General features: G+C 41.5%; 1 protein-coding gene across 1 annotated transcript in view; it reads right to left on the bottom strand.

Moving 5' to 3' along the window:
* angpt1 (angiopoietin 1) overlaps positions 1-2,899 on the bottom strand; it is a 74,855-nt gene extending 71,956 nt beyond the window's left edge. Inside the window, exon 1 of the mRNA XM_049602429.1 lies at positions 1,832-2,899. Coding sequence (XP_049458386.1) covers positions 1,832-2,221 — 390 coding nt within the window. The 5' untranslated portion in view covers positions 2,222-2,899. The remainder of the gene's footprint in view (positions 1-1,831) is intronic.
* Between the last annotated feature and the right edge of the window lie 15,649 nt (positions 2,900-18,548).

The following is an 18,548-nucleotide window of genomic DNA, read 5'->3' as shown; positions in this document are numbered from 1 at the left end:
TGACTATTTCCTCTAACCTGAGGAGTGAAAAGTTTACTTTCTGAGAGTAAATGAAAAGCAGGCACATGGAAGAGAAGCTCAGACACATTGGGGAGGGCACGCTGGTTGCTACTTAACAGACTCAGGGTATTGATGAAGTTCAAGTTGATTAATTCCCCAGTTGTACTGTGATTCATCAAATCCATCAAGACTAATCTTATGCATGCATTTGCTTTGTAGACAAAAAACAAACCACTATGCAATTTATCACAGATTGAACCTGCTAATCTTATTTAAGAACAATATTGTGGAAAGTCAAGGAGCAGGAGAGCCGGTCATGCCGAATTTGGTTGGAGTTTGTTTATTTGATTCATGCATTCATTTTAGAGAGATAATCTCGCTCTCTTTGGAGACACAAAGTCTCAAATCTTAGAAAAGCAGAGTGACTGCCAAGCCATATCACTGATGGCCTCATGATTCGCAGCTCTTTACCATTGTTGAAGAGCCATATTTGAACATGGTAAACACCTCGTGGCTCTATAAATAGATTGGAGTTTGGTTGTTCATGAGTACCTAAATATGAGTTATTTTATATCATACCAGCTCTATAAAAATGAGATTGTTGGTTTTGTTCTTCAGGAAAATAAACCAGGTTAATTTTTTTTGTTTGTTTTTACATGAGTCTGGATTTTCAAGCTACACTCACACGTCCTTGTCTAGAATAAATAAAGGGAGCATTCTCTTCCTCTGTCTTTTCCTCCCCTGAGTGTCTCTGGAGACTCTCTCTGACTTCCTGCCATTAAAGAGACAGCCCACTGGAGAACAGCGGGTGACTGACATATAACTACCTCTGCTCTATGACCGACGCTCTATGCAACTCAACCGGACATCTGTGGAATTTACTCAAAGGGTAGTTTACTCGGGAAAACATAAAGAGAAAGAAAACAGGAAAAAAAAATACATGTGTGTGCTGGATGGACACGGAGCGACAGACAGAGGCACCGCAGTACAAGATGTCTGTGGAAGCTAGAAGATCAGACAGCTGCGAGAGATCCAGAACAAAAAGTTCAATTCAGATAATGTACACAGTTACATAACAGCATAGCAGGCTTAATATAAATTGTGTTGGTTATTCTTGTCTTCTTTCACAGACCTTTTTTGTTGTCTGACAGAAGCTGTGTTTCTACAAATTGTCAAATTACCGGCAACGAAGAAATACAGCCAACCCCCAATTGACCACATTGTAATTTTGAGCTTCCTCCAATAATTGTAAAGGTTTTCACGAGGACTCACAGCAGCGTACACTGCAACTCTCCCAGAGAAGTGCATGTTTTCGCTGACTTTTGTGCAACTCCGTTTCAGTTTGAAACACAGCTTCACCCCAGACAAAAATTCTTAACCTCTAACGCACATAAACTCTCCTACAGACAAACACTTTGACAAACAATGTGTTGACAACGAGAAAACAGCAAACACAGCCCTGATTTAGTCTGAGAGCCTCATCCAGAAACCAAAACAAGTTGTCTTGTGAAGCCAGAGACAGACACTCTGCGGAGACCACACACGCCCACGGAAACACAAATATCTCAACAAATATACTACAGCGCGACCACTTCAAAAGAAACAGATGCAGTCTCATGCAGCATTGCTGGAGGTGCCATTCAATACCCGATCTTTCTCAACAGGGATCTATTTCAATTCAACATTCCTATTTTGATCTGTCATAGAACATTGTGTCAAACAGCAAACCAACAGCCGATACTCCTTGCAACATTATTCTTTTTTTTTTTTTGTTTTAAAGGACTGTAGTTTGTAGTGGTACATTGAAACCAAATGCCGTCCTCCTCCTTACCTTCTGTAGCCACTGGGTATAATTCTCCATAATGTGCTCGAGCTGCTGGATCTTCTGGCTGGGAAACTCTGGCTCAGGTGGCGGAGCGTCTCTCTGGAGGGAGTTGGCGTTGTGCTGCGGGCTACCAGCTTTTGCCTCCCTGCAGGAACCTCTGGCTCCATCTCCCTCAGGTAGGATGAACGTATAGGTGCACTGGCCATGCTGGATCTTATGAAAGCGCCTGTTGCTGTAATTATTGTTACTACTTCCTCCACTACTGCTGCTACTGCTGCTGCCACCTGTGCTGCTGCTATCAGTCGCTCTCCGCTGCTCCCCTCCTCCGCAGCTCACAATCACCAGAAGTGCTGCCAGAGAGAGCAAGTGGCTGCCAAAGTTGTACCACAGCATCATATCAGCCGGGAGTAAAAGTTGCAGGTGAATGAAGTTCTTGTATCTTTAGCTGATCCTTCTTCGTTTGGCTGGAGGTTCCCTTTAAAGCTGGATTAGAAAGTGGTGGAGGGCAGTGTTAGCCTGTGTCATCCATCCTAACGCTGGACCTCCAGCATTGAAAGCTACTGCTGCTCTCGCCATGGACACTTGCACATGCTATGTTTCCAAAGCTCCTTTAAGTTTTTGTTCTGGCAGGGAAAGTCACACTCATGTCTTGCAGAGTGACAAGTTGGTTGTAAATCTTGATGCTCCTCCAGTAAACCAAAGGCAGACTGTGTGCTTGCATTTATCAATCTGTGCATTTAAAATAGGTGCCGGGCAAGCTGAGATGGTGTCGTCAGACCTCCCCTGGTCTTTCTGCCTTCCCTTCCTCCTCTTCTCTCTGGCTTAACGACTGGGGAGAGTGAGAGAGACTCTCACTCTGAAGAGCAGCTCCAAGCTTCCAGCACACTCTGCGCCTGCCCCTCGCAGAGCCTGCAGAGGAATGTGAGTGTGTGTGCACGAACGATTGTGTGTGTGTGTGAGCCTGGCAGAAAAGGGACCCCAGCACAGAGGATGTGCTTAGACTATGAGGATCGGTTTACAGGCACTCTTGACTGCAGGCTCATGTGGTTGACCTGCCTATTTGCCTGTGTGTTGACACAAAAAACGTGCCTAAACCTATGTGTTTAATTTATCTGCTCCTGAGATACAGCTCTACTCCCTTCTTTACAATGACAGGTGCTCTATCAGAGGTTTGCACAAGGGAGGTATACTTCTAGGTGTTTTTATAGCCAAATTCTCAATTTTCTTCTGTCTCCCCTCCCGACAATTGAAACCATCATAATGGCAAGTAAGATCTTTATAGAGGCAATCATTTTGTTTTCATCCTCTTTTACCTTTAAACGAAGTGGAGGTCTTATATCATCCAAGCACCTTAAAGTTATAATCACCATATGCAGATGCACATATGCTCTCAATGAAATTTGGGTGCATTTGTCATTTTGAGTAGATACACATATAGCTGCGATTTATAAATAGACAGTAATTTTTCATCATGCTCATACAGCTAGGGAAATACATAAGCTGCATGTCTTCCTCCTGAGATAAAAAAAAAACAAACATGTCACTTCGAATACTAATAATAGTATAAGAATATATAGAATAAGCCTTGAGTTTGACATTTTGGCCACTGCCATCTTGGATTATTGGAGCCAGAATTGACCATATTTGAATGAGAGGGTGGAGCTCACCCTAATGCTCGCTGCTGTCTTGGTTAACTGATTGGGAAATTTGCTGTACTTCAAAATATAGTGTGTTTATTACGAACTTGAAAAACACACATCACGTGACACGCCAGTTGGGAACCACTGGTTTAGAAGACAGGTTATTCAAAACAAAAAGGAAGAGGACCAGTGTTGGGTAAGGGTTACTTTAAAAGTAATCAAAGTACGTTACTGCGTTACTTTCTAAAAAAGTAACCAGTTACTTTATTGCGTTACTCCCTGAGTAAAGTAACTAAATTACTGTAAAAGTACTTCCAACATTACTCCCTGAGAAAAGTAACTCAAGCACTTTTAAAGTACTTTTGAGTATTCTACATTTCCTATTGGGCAATGGACCACAGGGCGCTAAGCCTACATTATTTTGTCTCCAAAATTAAAGTTATGGACCACTTGCCCTTCACTGAGATCCAATTCTCCCATCACAGCCGTCACTTTGACCAGTAGAGACACAGAAAGATCTGCTGCCATAGACAACTGTATGACAACAACACCCCAGCATTTTTAATATTTCCTCTAGGGATGTCACACAGAGTAAAAGGGGAAATGATGGTGTGAAACAGCAGAGGCACTTTGTCAACCCGCTGAGTTAACGTTACTGTCATTAGCATCAAGCTAGCAAACAATGGTACATCCTCACGGTCCGACATAAAGTAATAACATTAACAAATAGCAGCGGGGCTTTTACTCACCACAACTGCAGAGGCTCCCAGCTTCATTTGAAACAAACTACATTATAGACGGTCCGTTATTTATTAATCCCTCTGTGTGTTTATAGATTTACTTTTTATCGCTCCGTTGTCTTTGTAAAGTTAACATATCACACCATCATTTCAAACTCAACACTTGTTTCAAATTAAAAGCCCCTTATAACCTCGGCTAGAGAATCCCTTCATTTTCTAAATAGGCTTTTATTCTGAAACATTTGTCAGAACTTCCTGTGGAAGATACAGTAGCTTGATAGTTTACGTGTGGCTTCAAACGTAGCTCCTGCCATCTGCTGAGCTTTTAGGTGACTACAACAACATGTCGGCTGGCACATGAACACACACACAGTGACTCAAATAATAGTAAAATAAAAATAGGACAAGAATAACCCGATTACATCACACATGCCGTAAAAGACGACCGGGGATAATTGGTGAGTACCAGCGTGTAGCGTGTACCAGGCATAATGCAAGTCTGAAATATGTCTGTCAGCGAGTCCTACTCCACCTATTGAGACTCCACCATAGACAACGGCAGCATTTCTCCGACCACGTAGCGAGCCACATGCTCCGTGGCTTCTTTCAGAACGGAAGTAACTGATGTCTGGTTTGAAAATGTACTTAAGTATTTGATTACTCAAACAGCAAACTAACGCGTTGGGTTACTTGTTACTGCAAAAACTAATCAAAGTACTCTAACCCAACTCTGAAGAGGACTGAGGATGGATCCTTGTGGGACGCCAGGCAGGACGTTTACTTTATAATTAGGGGTGCTTTTTGGTAGATACAAACTGTTTTCTATTTCTGAAGTGCTCAAGTACCACTGAAGAACCTTAACAGTCATAGGAACTTAATTTGGCGAGTGACATATACGGGTTTAAATGTAGGCCTAACGAAAGTGGTAGCGACTTGTCAACAGCAGCACTCACCTGTCACTCAAGGTGGCTAATCCCTTAATTATGCATAACTATAAGCCTTAATAAAATTTAAACTGGTAAGTTATATAGTAATTCACCCAAGTACTATTGTCGTAAATACTGAAATTAGCTCTAGGTGAGATCAGGTCGTACCAGGCTGTAAACATGTTTATTTCTGCTGTAAACATGGGCATTTTAACATGGGTGTCAATGGGGTTTGCCTTGCTCTTGGAGCCAGCCTCAAGGGGTCATTTGAGGAACTGCTGTTTTTGGCACTTCTGCATTAGCTTTATTTTTCAGCTAGAGTTTACTGCTTAGTCAAAACCTAGTGTGTACATTAGCCAACTTGACCACCAACAGTTCAGTCAGAAATTCAGAGGTGTTATGCCAGCAGTAGCTAATGTAACTTCAAGCTGTTAGCCTCAAGCAGAGATGATGAGGATTTTTTTTTTCAATCCTGTAGCTTTAAGCCTGGACCTAAGCCGACTAAAGTGACATAACTTGAAGTATTTCTCATTCTTTATACTATCATACTTTAAACTTCAATACTTCCTGGGAATGAATGACAATAGTTAATTTCCATCACTGGATCTCAGAAAAAGCAGAACCAACTCGAGTGTGAGATTCTGCAAAGACTGCAAAAAGTTCTGCTCTGATTAATTTCCTGTCTTTCCTTCACCCACTATATCTCCATTATATGCACTGCCCCACTTCATGTACAGTATGTCTCTATCACCCCCCCCCCCCCCCCGTTATGTTTTCAAGAAAACAAAAGTGAAATCCAAGAATGAGCAGAGGAAGAAGGAATGTGTCTTCATCATTAGCCCAGAAGAAGGAGCAGAGTGAGGAAACACAGTGCTGAAAGGCTCTGGGTCAAAGGTCAAGTCCTTGTTATGGACAGTCCATTAAAATCGCTGATTCAGGGAGACACAGCTGTCTGAATTCTGGCTGGACTTCAACATTCCTCTCAAGCCCAAAACATCCAAATCTGTGTGACAGTGCATGTGCTTGAGTGTGCATGTCCTTCTTATATGAGCAGCATTTGTATATTCGTGTTTACTGTCTCCATCTGCCTGCTCATGTTTATATTTCATACTGAAAATGTCTGCAAAATCCTACATGTGTGTGTGCTTTATATACCGTGTGTATTCAGTGATAGCAGGGGGCTACAAAAAGTAGGGCCCTCTGTGTGGGAGTCGACGGGTGGTGTGAACGAATGCATGAAGGAGACCCAAGATAACAAACCCCTTGAATAACCCAGACTGGCCAAGACACAAAGCATGTGCAAATATCTCTTGGAGTGCTTGTCTTTGGTTGACGTACTTTGCTGGTGTCCTAAAATCTGGGCGCCAGTTACTGTGTCCAAAGGAAACTAAGACGGAGATAATCACCACCTTGAGTGTGCAAAATTAAAACTACACATCACGTCTCTGAACAGCTACACCAAAAACTCACTGATGCAGAAAATAAATCAGGAGTGGTGTTACGTCTAGCCCTCTGTAGTCTTACATAGCCAGACATCGAACAGCCAGTGCTGGAGAAAGAACTGGCTGAACCCATCATAATTCTGCATGAAGGGAAAAATGTTCTGCGTTTGTTTGTATTTCTCTAAATCAATCAGAGCTAAGCTCAGAATGCAGTAATAATGCTCTTGTAAAATAATGTTGGAAGGGAACTTGGTTCAGTGAAACATTTGCACAGGGGAAGGCCAGCATTAAAATGCTCTCTTGTACAGGCAGCTACAGACCCAGACCTGTGGTGCGTCTCAGTGAGAACGAGGAAGCTGCCCAGAGGAAGAGGGGTTTTGCACATCAGGCTCTGAGATAACATTATCTTGTGCCTTCTGCTTAGAAGTGTCGAATTTACAGCTCAAAGCATCTTAATACGATACACTCTCTCGATTTTGTTTGATACCTAGTGCCGGCAAAAAAAAGTTGTACATTTCCATTCCGTTGTAAGCATAGTTTGCATGCATTAGCTTGGAGATATAACATGGCTTGCCCACTGTATTAAGTGAATGTCACTGTCACTGAACATCCCACCAAACCCCGTTCAAATTCTCAAACACCAATAGTCAAATTATTGAACTAGGCTTGGGCGGTTTTCATACCTCCATACCTTCCTGGAATTTTGCTATGGTATACAGTACATGACGGCACTTGCTTGCGGCTACATTTCGGACAAATGCTGGCTACAATTTGTTACATTAGCCAAGCACACTCAACTTTTTCAGTATAATAAATACACAAAAGAAACTCGCAAAATGTCAAAAAATATGTCTTTTTTTTGTCTTATCACTTTTCTTTATGACACAGAGAACTCCAACCGTACACTTTTTGGATTCAAGTTTCTCTCTTTCACAGAATTACGCCAGGCTCAACCGCCTCGTTAACTCACGGTAAAACAGTCTTCAATCAAACTCAACAGAAACAAAATAAAATTCATCAAAATGGTTTTGGTTAGTATGGAGCCCCTGAGAGGACATGGAAGGGAAAAAAATAGAGAGTTGAAAAAAAAAAAAAAGATGTGCTTTTGTGAGATCTCGCAAAACATTTGCAATATCTCGCAAAAATTTCATTTAAGTAATGTACTTCTGGGTCAGTTTGGCCCATAGAGACTGCAAACAAAAGCAAAAATGGAGCACATTCATCCGTGGGAGAGGTTCATAGAGTTTTATTTTGAGATTGGCCTCAAATATAAAGACATTAAATCAGTGCTCGCGAGTAAACACAGTTTTCATGTAAGTGAGAGACATCTGAAGCGACTACTTAACGCAAGAGGACACTTTAGTCGAAAAACATTCTGTGACTCATTCACTGAGTTAGAAGTGAAAATCTCCCGGTGGTCTCTTTGTCCTCAGCTGTTTCGAGCACAACACAAGCCAGCTAGCCAGTCAGCCCAGCTGCCTCTTGCACCACACTGATCTCTGGAGGTGCGTGATTTGCATTACATGATAAAAATCCTCAGTACAGCCTCTGCGGTAAGAGGTTAATGGAAAGATGAGCGTCTGCATTTTTCAAGGTACTGAAAATGATATCAGGATTTTTAAATACCCTGGTATACTGTAATACCGTAATGCCGTGATACAGCCCAAGCCTATATTGAGCTCCCAAATCTGATTCAAATGACATAATTTTGAGTCTGGTATGGCCCTGACTGGTAAAAAATCTAGTATCTACTTGTTTTATTCAGTTAACAGTACCACTGCAGCATTTCAGCAAAATCAACAGTAGTCAGCCAGAATTGAGAAGCTGTATTTGTCTACCTTTGTGTGAATGTGTGAGACCGACTGTTTAAAAGATAACATAAATTTCATGTGGTTAAGCCACCAGTTATATTGTAAACAAAGTGCTGTGAGAAAGCTACATACAACTTGACAGATGTGGCAACAGCAACTATGGGGGATGCTTCTTGGCGACCAGTCCATTCTGCATTGGCATACAGAAAGTTGGTATTTGATACCAAATTATGTGAATTCTTTTCATTAAAATATGGTCAAAAACCCAACATTCTCATACTTGGCTGTATTACAGCCAGCATTGGCTTGTCTTACTTTAACAAGCTTATGAGGAAATACAATCTGTTTATATTTATAAGTCATTAACTGATAATCTCACATTTGAATTCTTACTGGAGTGTAAACTTATTGAGAAAACAAACCTCATGTTCAAAGCTACGAGAGTGCAGTCCTTTGCTAACCCTTAAGGTCCAGCGCTGTCTGTCCTGTACTTCCTGTCCCATACATACATCCAATGCACAGCCAGTTTGGTCAAATGCAATAATCACTTTGCTGGTGACAGTCAAGCACAGTGCGGGTCATGTCAGTTTTGAGACGCCTTGAGGCAGTTGGCTTTCATGGGAATCTGGCTTATGTTTTACCAGTGAAAAGTCTGGGAGGACATTTTGTATAACTCAACATCAATCTGAATGACAATCCCTTCCGCATGTGATCTAAAATTGAATATATGATGTGGGAACATGGAAGATCAGAGCTTTTAGACACAATTCCCTCTGGGGATTGGGGACCAAACAATTATGTCACCTGACTTACAGTTTCAGCTTCATTTACTGACTGAAGTAGTTCTGTAGTTTTATTAGTTCTAGTTTTATAGACCTAGATGTGTCAGGTAATACAGAAATTCTTTTGCACAATAATTAAAATGTACCCTGTTAAGTTTTTGACCGCTAGTTGTGTTGTGTAGCAATGATTTCACAACTGGGTCCCTGTTTTGTACAAGCACAAGCATGCACAAGCGTGAGCATGTGGGCCATGCAATACACATTACTGCCATTGGTTATACACAGTAATGTGCCAAGAAATGCTGCAATACACCAGCAAAGGCAGTGGAGGAAAAGACTGCAAGCTAGTAAACATGGGTACAAATAATGCAATGTAATGGTTCTGACATGGGACCTTTCTTGACGTGGGAATCTATGCTGCTCATCCTTGGTTTAGTATCTAAGGTATCGATATCTGGGGTTCTCCAAAATACCTTAGACTCAAGATCTTACAGTTTGGTTTGGTCACAGGTTCACTTGGTTCTCTAGCTTCATTAAATTGACCAGGTTCTGTAGGGAGATTGGTGGTAGCAAAGTCTACATTACAGCAATAATATCTCCAACTCACAAAATTACATAACCACTGACCAAAATAAGGTCTAATGTTCCATTTCAGTTCTCTGTAACACCTTTTAAACTCAAGGTTTTCCTTTCTTTCAGGGCCCAAGTTAGTTCCACTTATATTAACCAACTCAAATATAGTGTGGATATAAAATTACAAAGAAATAAATGTTCAAAAATATAAAAGACAAATTACGATTGAGTACAGCAAATGCTCAACTCTTGGTACCAGCTGCTTTGTCCATACAGAAAAATTAAATGTATCCTTTGTTTAACCACGTTGGTTCAGTAATCAGTTTTATTAGTCAGTTATAATTGTTTTTCTCTCCTAACATTCCTTAATTTTTTAAGGTTATTTCAAATGATTTCTTTGCCTTGAATGTTTATTTAAAGTTATTACTCCATGGCTCGTTTAAAAATAGCAAAAAGTTATTTAAGTCTAAAATCTCAGAAAAAAGCACATAAATTGTAATCCTTCTTAGATAAGTTTATGATTTGGACGGGACTATCAAACAATTTAATTCACCGTGACATCTCAAAAATGAAAAATGTCTGACACTCCCCATAGGCCATTGACATTTTGACATTTAAAGTCCTGCTGTGATCTCAGGATCTTTGTATCCTGCATGCTTGCCCATTGTCACTCTCACTGAAGCACTTGTATATAATGTAGCCATTGTTAGCATTAACACCTGTGCTCTTCCTACTATGACAAGCCAAGATATCTACTGTAAGAGAGGCCTATTAATAAATTTGGCTCTCTAATCTTCTATCCCTGGCCAGGACACAAAGAAACACACTGAGGGTTATAAATGCAGTTGTCACTGGGTGTAAAAGGCAAAGAGCGTTCCGTTTGACTCCAAAGACAAACCTCAGCAACTCATTCAGACATGCCTGAATAGCTTCACACTCTCACTGTTTGCCCGTTTCTTTCAACTTGGAAAATTTGAATTTGATTAAATGGTTGCATAATCCAGCCAAATCGCTTATGGCACCTTTTCTTTCACGCCTCAGCTTTACCTTTTGTCATGGTGATGGTGATTAAAGTGTGCACACACTCACACACAGTGTCATGGTAATGCTGAACCTGTGCCAGCATCTATACCATTAAGTCATCAGTGAAGGGACATTTCTGCGAGTGCTAATGCGGGTCACTGGTGTACTATTTCCCTGTTTTGAGGTCAGGTCAGATCTATCATACTCTGGGCTCCTTATGAAAGATCCACAGTCCAGTCTGCTTGGGCCTTGAGGGAACTTTAATCTCACGCACACTCAACGGCTCAAAGGTGCGAGTTAAAGAATTATACAATTCTGTGCTTTGAGTGGATTTTGGTTTAGTGAAGGACTCTGAGTGGATGTGCTGAAGTACATGTGCTGGGAGTAAAGAGTTACACTGGTGGGTTACTCTCTGAAGCCACTTGAACAACTTTGCAATAAGCCTATGGAGTAATGAGATCAAGTTTATAAGCCTGCTTACGGAAATCCTTTTGGAAAATAATACTGAGGCTCAACCTCCAACGGTGCCTCCATGTAGAGACAAACATAAAAGGATTAAGAGGAAAAGTAGATATCCAGCAGAATATAGACTAAACAGAGGCCCAGCAAGAACAGTTTTGCTTTGCTACGCCCTCTGGACAGTGGAATTAAAATTAAATCCTTAATTCCTCCCAAACCTGTCCCATTGAAGAAAATGAAACATTTAACTGAAATAGCATTCTTTGGTTCAGAGCTAGCAGCATGGCCACCACTTTGATCCAGACTCAAATATCTCATCAACTATTGGATGGATTGCCAAGAAACTGGGTACGTCCATTTACATTTCCCTGAATTTTAACTGACTTTGGTGATCCCTTTTTAACTTTTTATGTAGGGCTATCTTTCATTTGTTCAATACCTTGGATTATAGCTAGAAAGGCTACTTGCTGAAGTAATTCAAATCAGCTTCTGCTGTACTCTCTCTGTTATTAGCCAATGTTGGCATGATAACATACTATAACTAAGATGGTAAACATGGTAAACATTACACATGTTTAACACCAGCATCTTAGCATGTAGACACTGACATTAAGCTGAAAGCACTTCTTTTCCTAAATTACCATATATACAAACATAAACACACAAGGCTCAGTAGTGTTGTACCCGAATAAGAATTTTGTCAGTCGAATCAGATTTGGCTATTCATTATGAATATTCGGCTAAGTGTTTGCTTTTTTCCAGCATTATTGAAGGGTGATTGCCCATTGTTCCGACAGCAAAAAATTCCGAATCCCAGTTAGTCTGAAAAATATCCCACTGGAAAGCGAAAGCCCAATTCTCAACAGCTGCTTATCCCAAAAACAAACGCCCATTGCTCTAAAAATACACTCCCTGCAGTTGGACAACCCAACTGACAGAAAAAGAAAAGGTTTGCATTGCACTGTGTAAAACACAGGTGCAATACAATCTGTTGGAGTTTGGCTCATTCTATCACCCAATGTTGACTATGTGAGAGCCTGCTCCTGCGTGTTCTTTAATGAAGAGAATAGAGAAGATATTAGGTCTCAGTTAGTAGATTTATTAAGCAGTAAAGGAATAAAGTTACAGAGCTCTGGGTCTGATCTTCACGTCCCTGACCAACAACAAAGGTGTGTCAGTTCATGAAGTCTGACCTCCTGTCTCTCCCTGACCCAGTATATTGAAGCGTAACAGAGTGTCATTGTGCACGGGCGTGATTAGGTCTTCTCATTGGTTGCTTGCCTGCTTCCTCATTCTCTTACACAGCTGCCTCATGTTGATCTGAGTTGTTGGGGCTGGCCTTCCTGTTTTGAGAAGACAAGAGCAACACCTCCCTACCCCCAATGTGCAGAATTATCTGAATACAACACGTTCTATTCTTTCTGCCATACATTGTCATAATTATCTATTCTAGCTGCATGTGATTACGTGAGCTCATCCGTTACAGCACTATACTTCTGCACTCCTTCTGTACTTCTCCACTCTGTAAAGCAAGCACATTTCAATCAGTTAAATCATCACAGTAATTTTCCATTATATATGTCACACAGTTCATGTCTTAAATGTATAAGCAACACACCTATATTCCAATAATTCGCACATTATTTTGTAGTGGAAAATTTATCAACAGCGCTGTGGTGAATGTGTGGTGAGGTTTAGACACAAAAACCACTTGGTTATGGTTAAGAAAAGATAATTTTTTTAGCTTAAAATACTCACGTTTGGTGGCGCAAAAGACACTGGAAACATGGGGATGGGTCGGTGAAAAACAAGTTCATTGGCTCCAAGGCTGCTGGGAACAGCTCTGAAGGACAGATTAAAAAAACACTTGAAACATAGCGAAGGGTCAGTAAAAATACCCGGGATGGGCGGCTCATACACCATTGTGACACTGGAAGTAACTGCAAAGAGTGTATATTTTTGGAGAAACAGGACTTTGGAGCAATGGACGTTTTTTCTGGGGGGGGGGGGGGATTCGGATTACGTTGGAACAATGTCACGGTACCTTCTGAATGGGGTTCGGCGGATTAGCCTTCCAAGCTAATGCATGCTAACTATAGTAAAGACTGATTGGAAAGGTGAAACATTTTTTTGCAAACACTAGATAGCAACAAAAAAAAAGCCAGAGGTTCGCAGCTGCCTGTAGCCATCGTAGACATCTTCAATGAGCGGACGGATGACTTAACATACTATAATGCAAGGATGTAGGGTTTGGTTTCAACATTGTGGGGGGCACATGTAACGATGGGATTGGTCCTCCGCCTGAAAATTAAGAGCATCAAACACTTAATTTCTAGCATTCTGGTAAATGTTTATGCTCCAATTTGTGCCTTTTCTGCATCAGGTTATTGTATACATGTCTTTAGTTTTGTCAAAATAAAAGTCCTCTGTTACTTTAATATTCTTATTGGGAGGGACAAATGAACATGTTCTAAATATTGAGGGGGATGTGTCCCCTGTGCCCCCCTTGAAATCTACACCTACGCTGTAGTGTAATGATTTTACCCTGGAGAGCAGTGTGAAAGCGAGGAGTGCTGACTCTGCAGCAACTTCTGAGGACCGAAATGTCCCAAGAAGTAGCTGCTTAGTGTGTGCACAATAAAAGAAAAAAACAACTTCCCATCATGAAGAATATCAGTCGACTGAGAGGTCACCGACTGATGATTCGCCGACTGATGATTTGAATCTTTGACTTTCAAGGAGCAGCCCCTAGTGCTTAGAGATTTAAAATATGTTTCATTGCCATTGATAGTGGCTCCGGCTAAATTCTGCTCCGGCAGCAGATGCTTTGATGGATTTCCTAAACAACCAATTGTGACACTTGCCTGCCTGGAGCAATGATGTCATCAGGGTGAGACCACTGGAAGAGTGACACCGCGAAGCCATTAGCACAAGGTGGCTGTCATTCTCGGTTATCCCCCCGGGCTTCCAAGTCTGCGCTCACACCAGGCATGGCCTCTATCTCCTGTCAAAGCAGCCATTCGCAATCCTTGTCCCGCCTCAATTTCTCCCATCTTCGACTCATGAGACGAAGTTCAGGCCGAGGTGAACGGAAAAGTGAGGAGGTTTCTGTCTGTCAGCATGATGTTAAATCTTTTATTCCACTTCATACTTCAAGGGACATTTTTTTCACTCACATTACTTGTCCAACAATGTGAGAAACAGAAAGGGAGCAAAAACTAAGGGGAAAAGGAAGCATCCGTGGCCAAGGTAACCACTCTCCTGTTGGTCTCACAGCTGGGGGTATAGCACCATGGTAGCAAACAATCTAACAAAACAGATGACAAAACATCAGCAAACAATAGAAGCAGACAAAGGGGGAAAAAAACAAATATAAAAGAATGATGAGTGCTTTGGGTCCATTTTCAAGTTTAGGCCTCTAACAACCTTTTTTGTGGTTAGTTTTGCCTCTGTGTTTCACCAATTTATCATAATAGCAAAATCAATTACACAATTCAAGTTGGTGTGTATATTTCTTAAGACATTCTGTATATTATTGTGTAATGCACAGTACTGATCCCATCTGATATGCCCTTAGTTTACTTTGTCTGTATTGTATATGGCGGGATCATTTTCTGCAAATCACTGTGATCAAATTTGTCACATTCAAGTTTATATGATGCTGCATGAACCCTGCTTTCAATTCGCAATCAGAAACAAACCCCCAAGTGAAAACAAGTGTCCAAACAAAATGTGACCTTTGCTGTTGCAAAGCTTGGCTGTTGCAAAGGTCAAATGAGGGTTTGGCGAGACTCGAGGTATCAGCAATGGTACTCTGGGTATGTTGCTCTCTGTTCTGCCACTAATCTGGAGAGCTGAGTAAACGCTGGACAATGCTGGTCTGCAGAACACAAAAACAGTGAGACGTGCTAAAACAATACATAGTTACACAATGCATTGTACACCCAGACGCATAATGGATCACGAAGGATGTTGCTCTCTTAATCTTGCAATGGAGGCTTCAGAAGAGCCTTTTTCATCAGTGTCTCAGACTGATACCCACACACACACACACAATGATGAGAATAGCCACATATGACCTAATTTATAAACATACCCATGTAAACACATTATAAAGCATAAGAACCAGGCATTATTTTCTCCCACTCGCTGCCTTTTCCATGATAATTGGAGCATAAATTAGCTGGCAGACTGTTTTAGTGGATTTTTGTTGTACTGTCTGCATTTATGTCTTTTAGAACACACCGCTTTTTTTTTTTATTCCTGTGGGAATTAAAGGGAAATTTTACCTGCCATCTTCCACATAAATTTGGCAATTATGGCTTTATTTATGGCTTCATGCTACCTTTGCCTCTGTCTCCTTCGTTGCAGAGATTCTGAGAAAGAAGGACTCAAACAAAACAATGTATATTGAGGTAAGCTGCACAACCATCCTACAGCTTTCTGAAAGAGCATGATTTTTACATGAATGATCTCAAACATTTGTCTCTATAGCCCTTTTTAGATAGGAATTGTGCAAATTTGCAGGAAAGCCCAATCAGTCTTCTTTCAGCATTGGCAGTATAAAATCAAAATTGGGGAGTGCGGCAAAATGCCAACTGCCTACTTTTGTTTATACGGAATGTGCCTTTTTCGGGGCAATGGGGAGCGTGAGCAGGTAACAAAACGTGTCGCTCAGCATGTGACGCAAACAGTGACATGGGAGGGAAGCCACGGCTGGTCAGTCTTTGGGCAATTCTCTCGTAAGTCGGCCCGTTCTTCACCGTCCCTGTCACTTGACGGTTAATGGCCTCTTCGTTTGCGAGGACAAGGAGGGTGCGCAATTCTTTGTTTCCCCAGTTGCTCATCTTTACAGTGTCTGTCAGGTTTGTGTTTCCCTCTTGCTACTAGCTGCTCATTCCTGCTCTCAGCTGTTTCCTGTTTATCCACCGGCAGTGGCTCGCACGTGCGGCGTCATCAACAGCTCCTCTCACAAGTCATCAACAGCCCCTCCTGTTGCGGAAGGCTGCCTCAGTCTTTTTAAACTAAAAGGGTTACGCCAATATGACTACGCTACGAGGCGGAAAATTGGGCACCGCAGATTAACTCACCAGTTCGGCTCTGTGTGTCTAAACGCTCGCAGCTCGCTGGCAAAACGGCCCAACATTCGCGGAAAATCTGGCAGTGTAAAAGGGGCTTGAGTCCAACCAAAACTAATCACAGAAAGTGACCTCTTTAAACGGTCATTGCAATTTGAAAAGCAATGCACCAGGTGCAAGAACCTGGCCTTTAAAGGGAATGGGAGATGACTTTCTGATGGGTTGAATTCATGTTATGCCCAGAACACACCTATAATAAATTTAGGGTCTAGATACAACCCCTTTGCCTCATGCACCTTACTTTGCACAGTGATTATGAGCTGTTTAAGCAGCAACAGTGGAGTGAGACACACCCTAAATGCACTTGGGCCATGCAGTTTAGACCATGTGCTATAGATTGTTTAAATATTGTCCAATCTCTGTTCCCAGCTTTTGCCAGTAACTATCACCCATCACATTCCTCAGCCTTTAGCTAACACTCTTTATGTATATTCTCCATCCACATCAGATAACGTGAAGTTTAACATTGTAGACAACAGCAGGCTGACACCTGATACAAGCTGATATCACCATGTTTCCCTACAGTATGTGCAGGGTTACACAATCAGATATTGGTCATAAACAGAAACATGCTTCTCTGTCAGTCACACAGTTAGACTGCCTGGGTGTTTGTCAGCACTCCCTAACATTATCACACAATGGAACCTGATCTGCTGCAGCTATGGGGCAGAAATGCAGCTTTAATTAGCAATAACTAATTTAGCCTGGCTACTTGGACCACTGTGTGACATCAATCACGATGACGCTGATGGGGACCCTTTTTGCTGGCCTCAGATAGGCTACATTGTCCAGTGTCATACATCAGAGGCGACACAGTAAGCTGAGCTATATCTCCTTACTTACTCTGCTAATTTCACCGCTGGCAAGCGTCGTTTGCTCTCTTCATCTTAATGCACAGCCAGCTTGCTGCCATTTGTCATGTTGTATTTTCTTCTGTGGTAATGGGGCCGCTCTGTCCTCCTGATGTGGGAAAAGAGCATGACATCAGCGCGTGGTTATTTTCTTGACTTAACCTGCCTGTGGAATCAACAACTCATATTGGGTCAATGTGTAGGTGTGTGTTGTATGAGATCATACATGTGAGAGCAATAAATTCATCCACCTAAGACTCCCCACCTTTGGTCTATTCACACAGAGGAATTACAGCAGTGTTGAAAATGAATATCGCACACAGTTTGCGACACATACACTTCCTTTCATAGTCCTTAGCATTTTTGTCTTTCTTTCTTTCTTTTAGGATGATGCATGGCCATCTATCAAGCTGAGATGAATGGGCAAGGGGCTGCTTAAACCTCCAGTTACACCTCAGTGCCCGCTCCCCTCAGCTGACTCCTAACACACTGTATGAAGGATGGAGGGTAAGGGATCAGATAAGTGGTCTGGTGAACAAGAGTTGGTTGTTGTGCTTCACTATCCACCCCACCTACACCTACTCACAGCTCTGTTTGTGAATTTCATGAAGTATGATACTGCCAGCACCAGACAGAGCAGGGTTTTGTCGATTCTGTCACAATGGTAATCCTTTAATGGACGGAGGGTTAGTTTGCTGAGAGCCAAAGAATGTTCGCCGAGCCTTTGCAGTGTCAGGTAATAGATAATATAGAGACTCTTGAGAGATGATGGATAGTCACGATACTGTGCTTGATGCAACATCCATCTTCAAACCTGTGTTATCTCGGAGTGATAAAGTGATAAAAACTAAACTGCAGCTTTCTCGCAGCAAACACAGTGTAAAAGGCGTGATAGATTTATTAAATTCCAGAAATAATGGTTCAAGTTCTGTAAAGTAGTGTGATTAATTGCTGCTAAAGTTCTACGAAATCAGTCACTAGTTGTTTAAACAATGTTCAGGAAGAAACATGCACTGTGGGAAATTTATGATAGTCAGCATGCTACAGTAAGGCACAAAGGTGCAAGCACACTTTCGGCTCACAGAACAGAACACTTGCTTTGAATTTTCAAAAGTTTATTATTACATTGGTTTGCTAATTAACCAGTATGCATTTCTATTGTGAGAAATAAAAAAATCATACATAAACTCCAGTACTGTGTTGGTTGACATGTTTCATGTACTGAGGAGGTTAATATTTGTTTTGGAAAAAAATGAAATGCATATGGCCACTAAGTCCCATGGGACCAATTTCTCTTTCATGGTCTCTGACACAAAAAAGCATCTGCATCTGTTTACC

Source organism: Epinephelus fuscoguttatus, linkage group LG17 (assembly GCF_011397635.1).
Source record: "Epinephelus fuscoguttatus linkage group LG17, E.fuscoguttatus.final_Chr_v1".
NCBI lineage: Eukaryota > Metazoa > Chordata > Actinopteri > Perciformes > Serranidae > Epinephelus > Epinephelus fuscoguttatus.
This window is presented reverse-complemented; position numbering and strand designations above follow the sequence as displayed.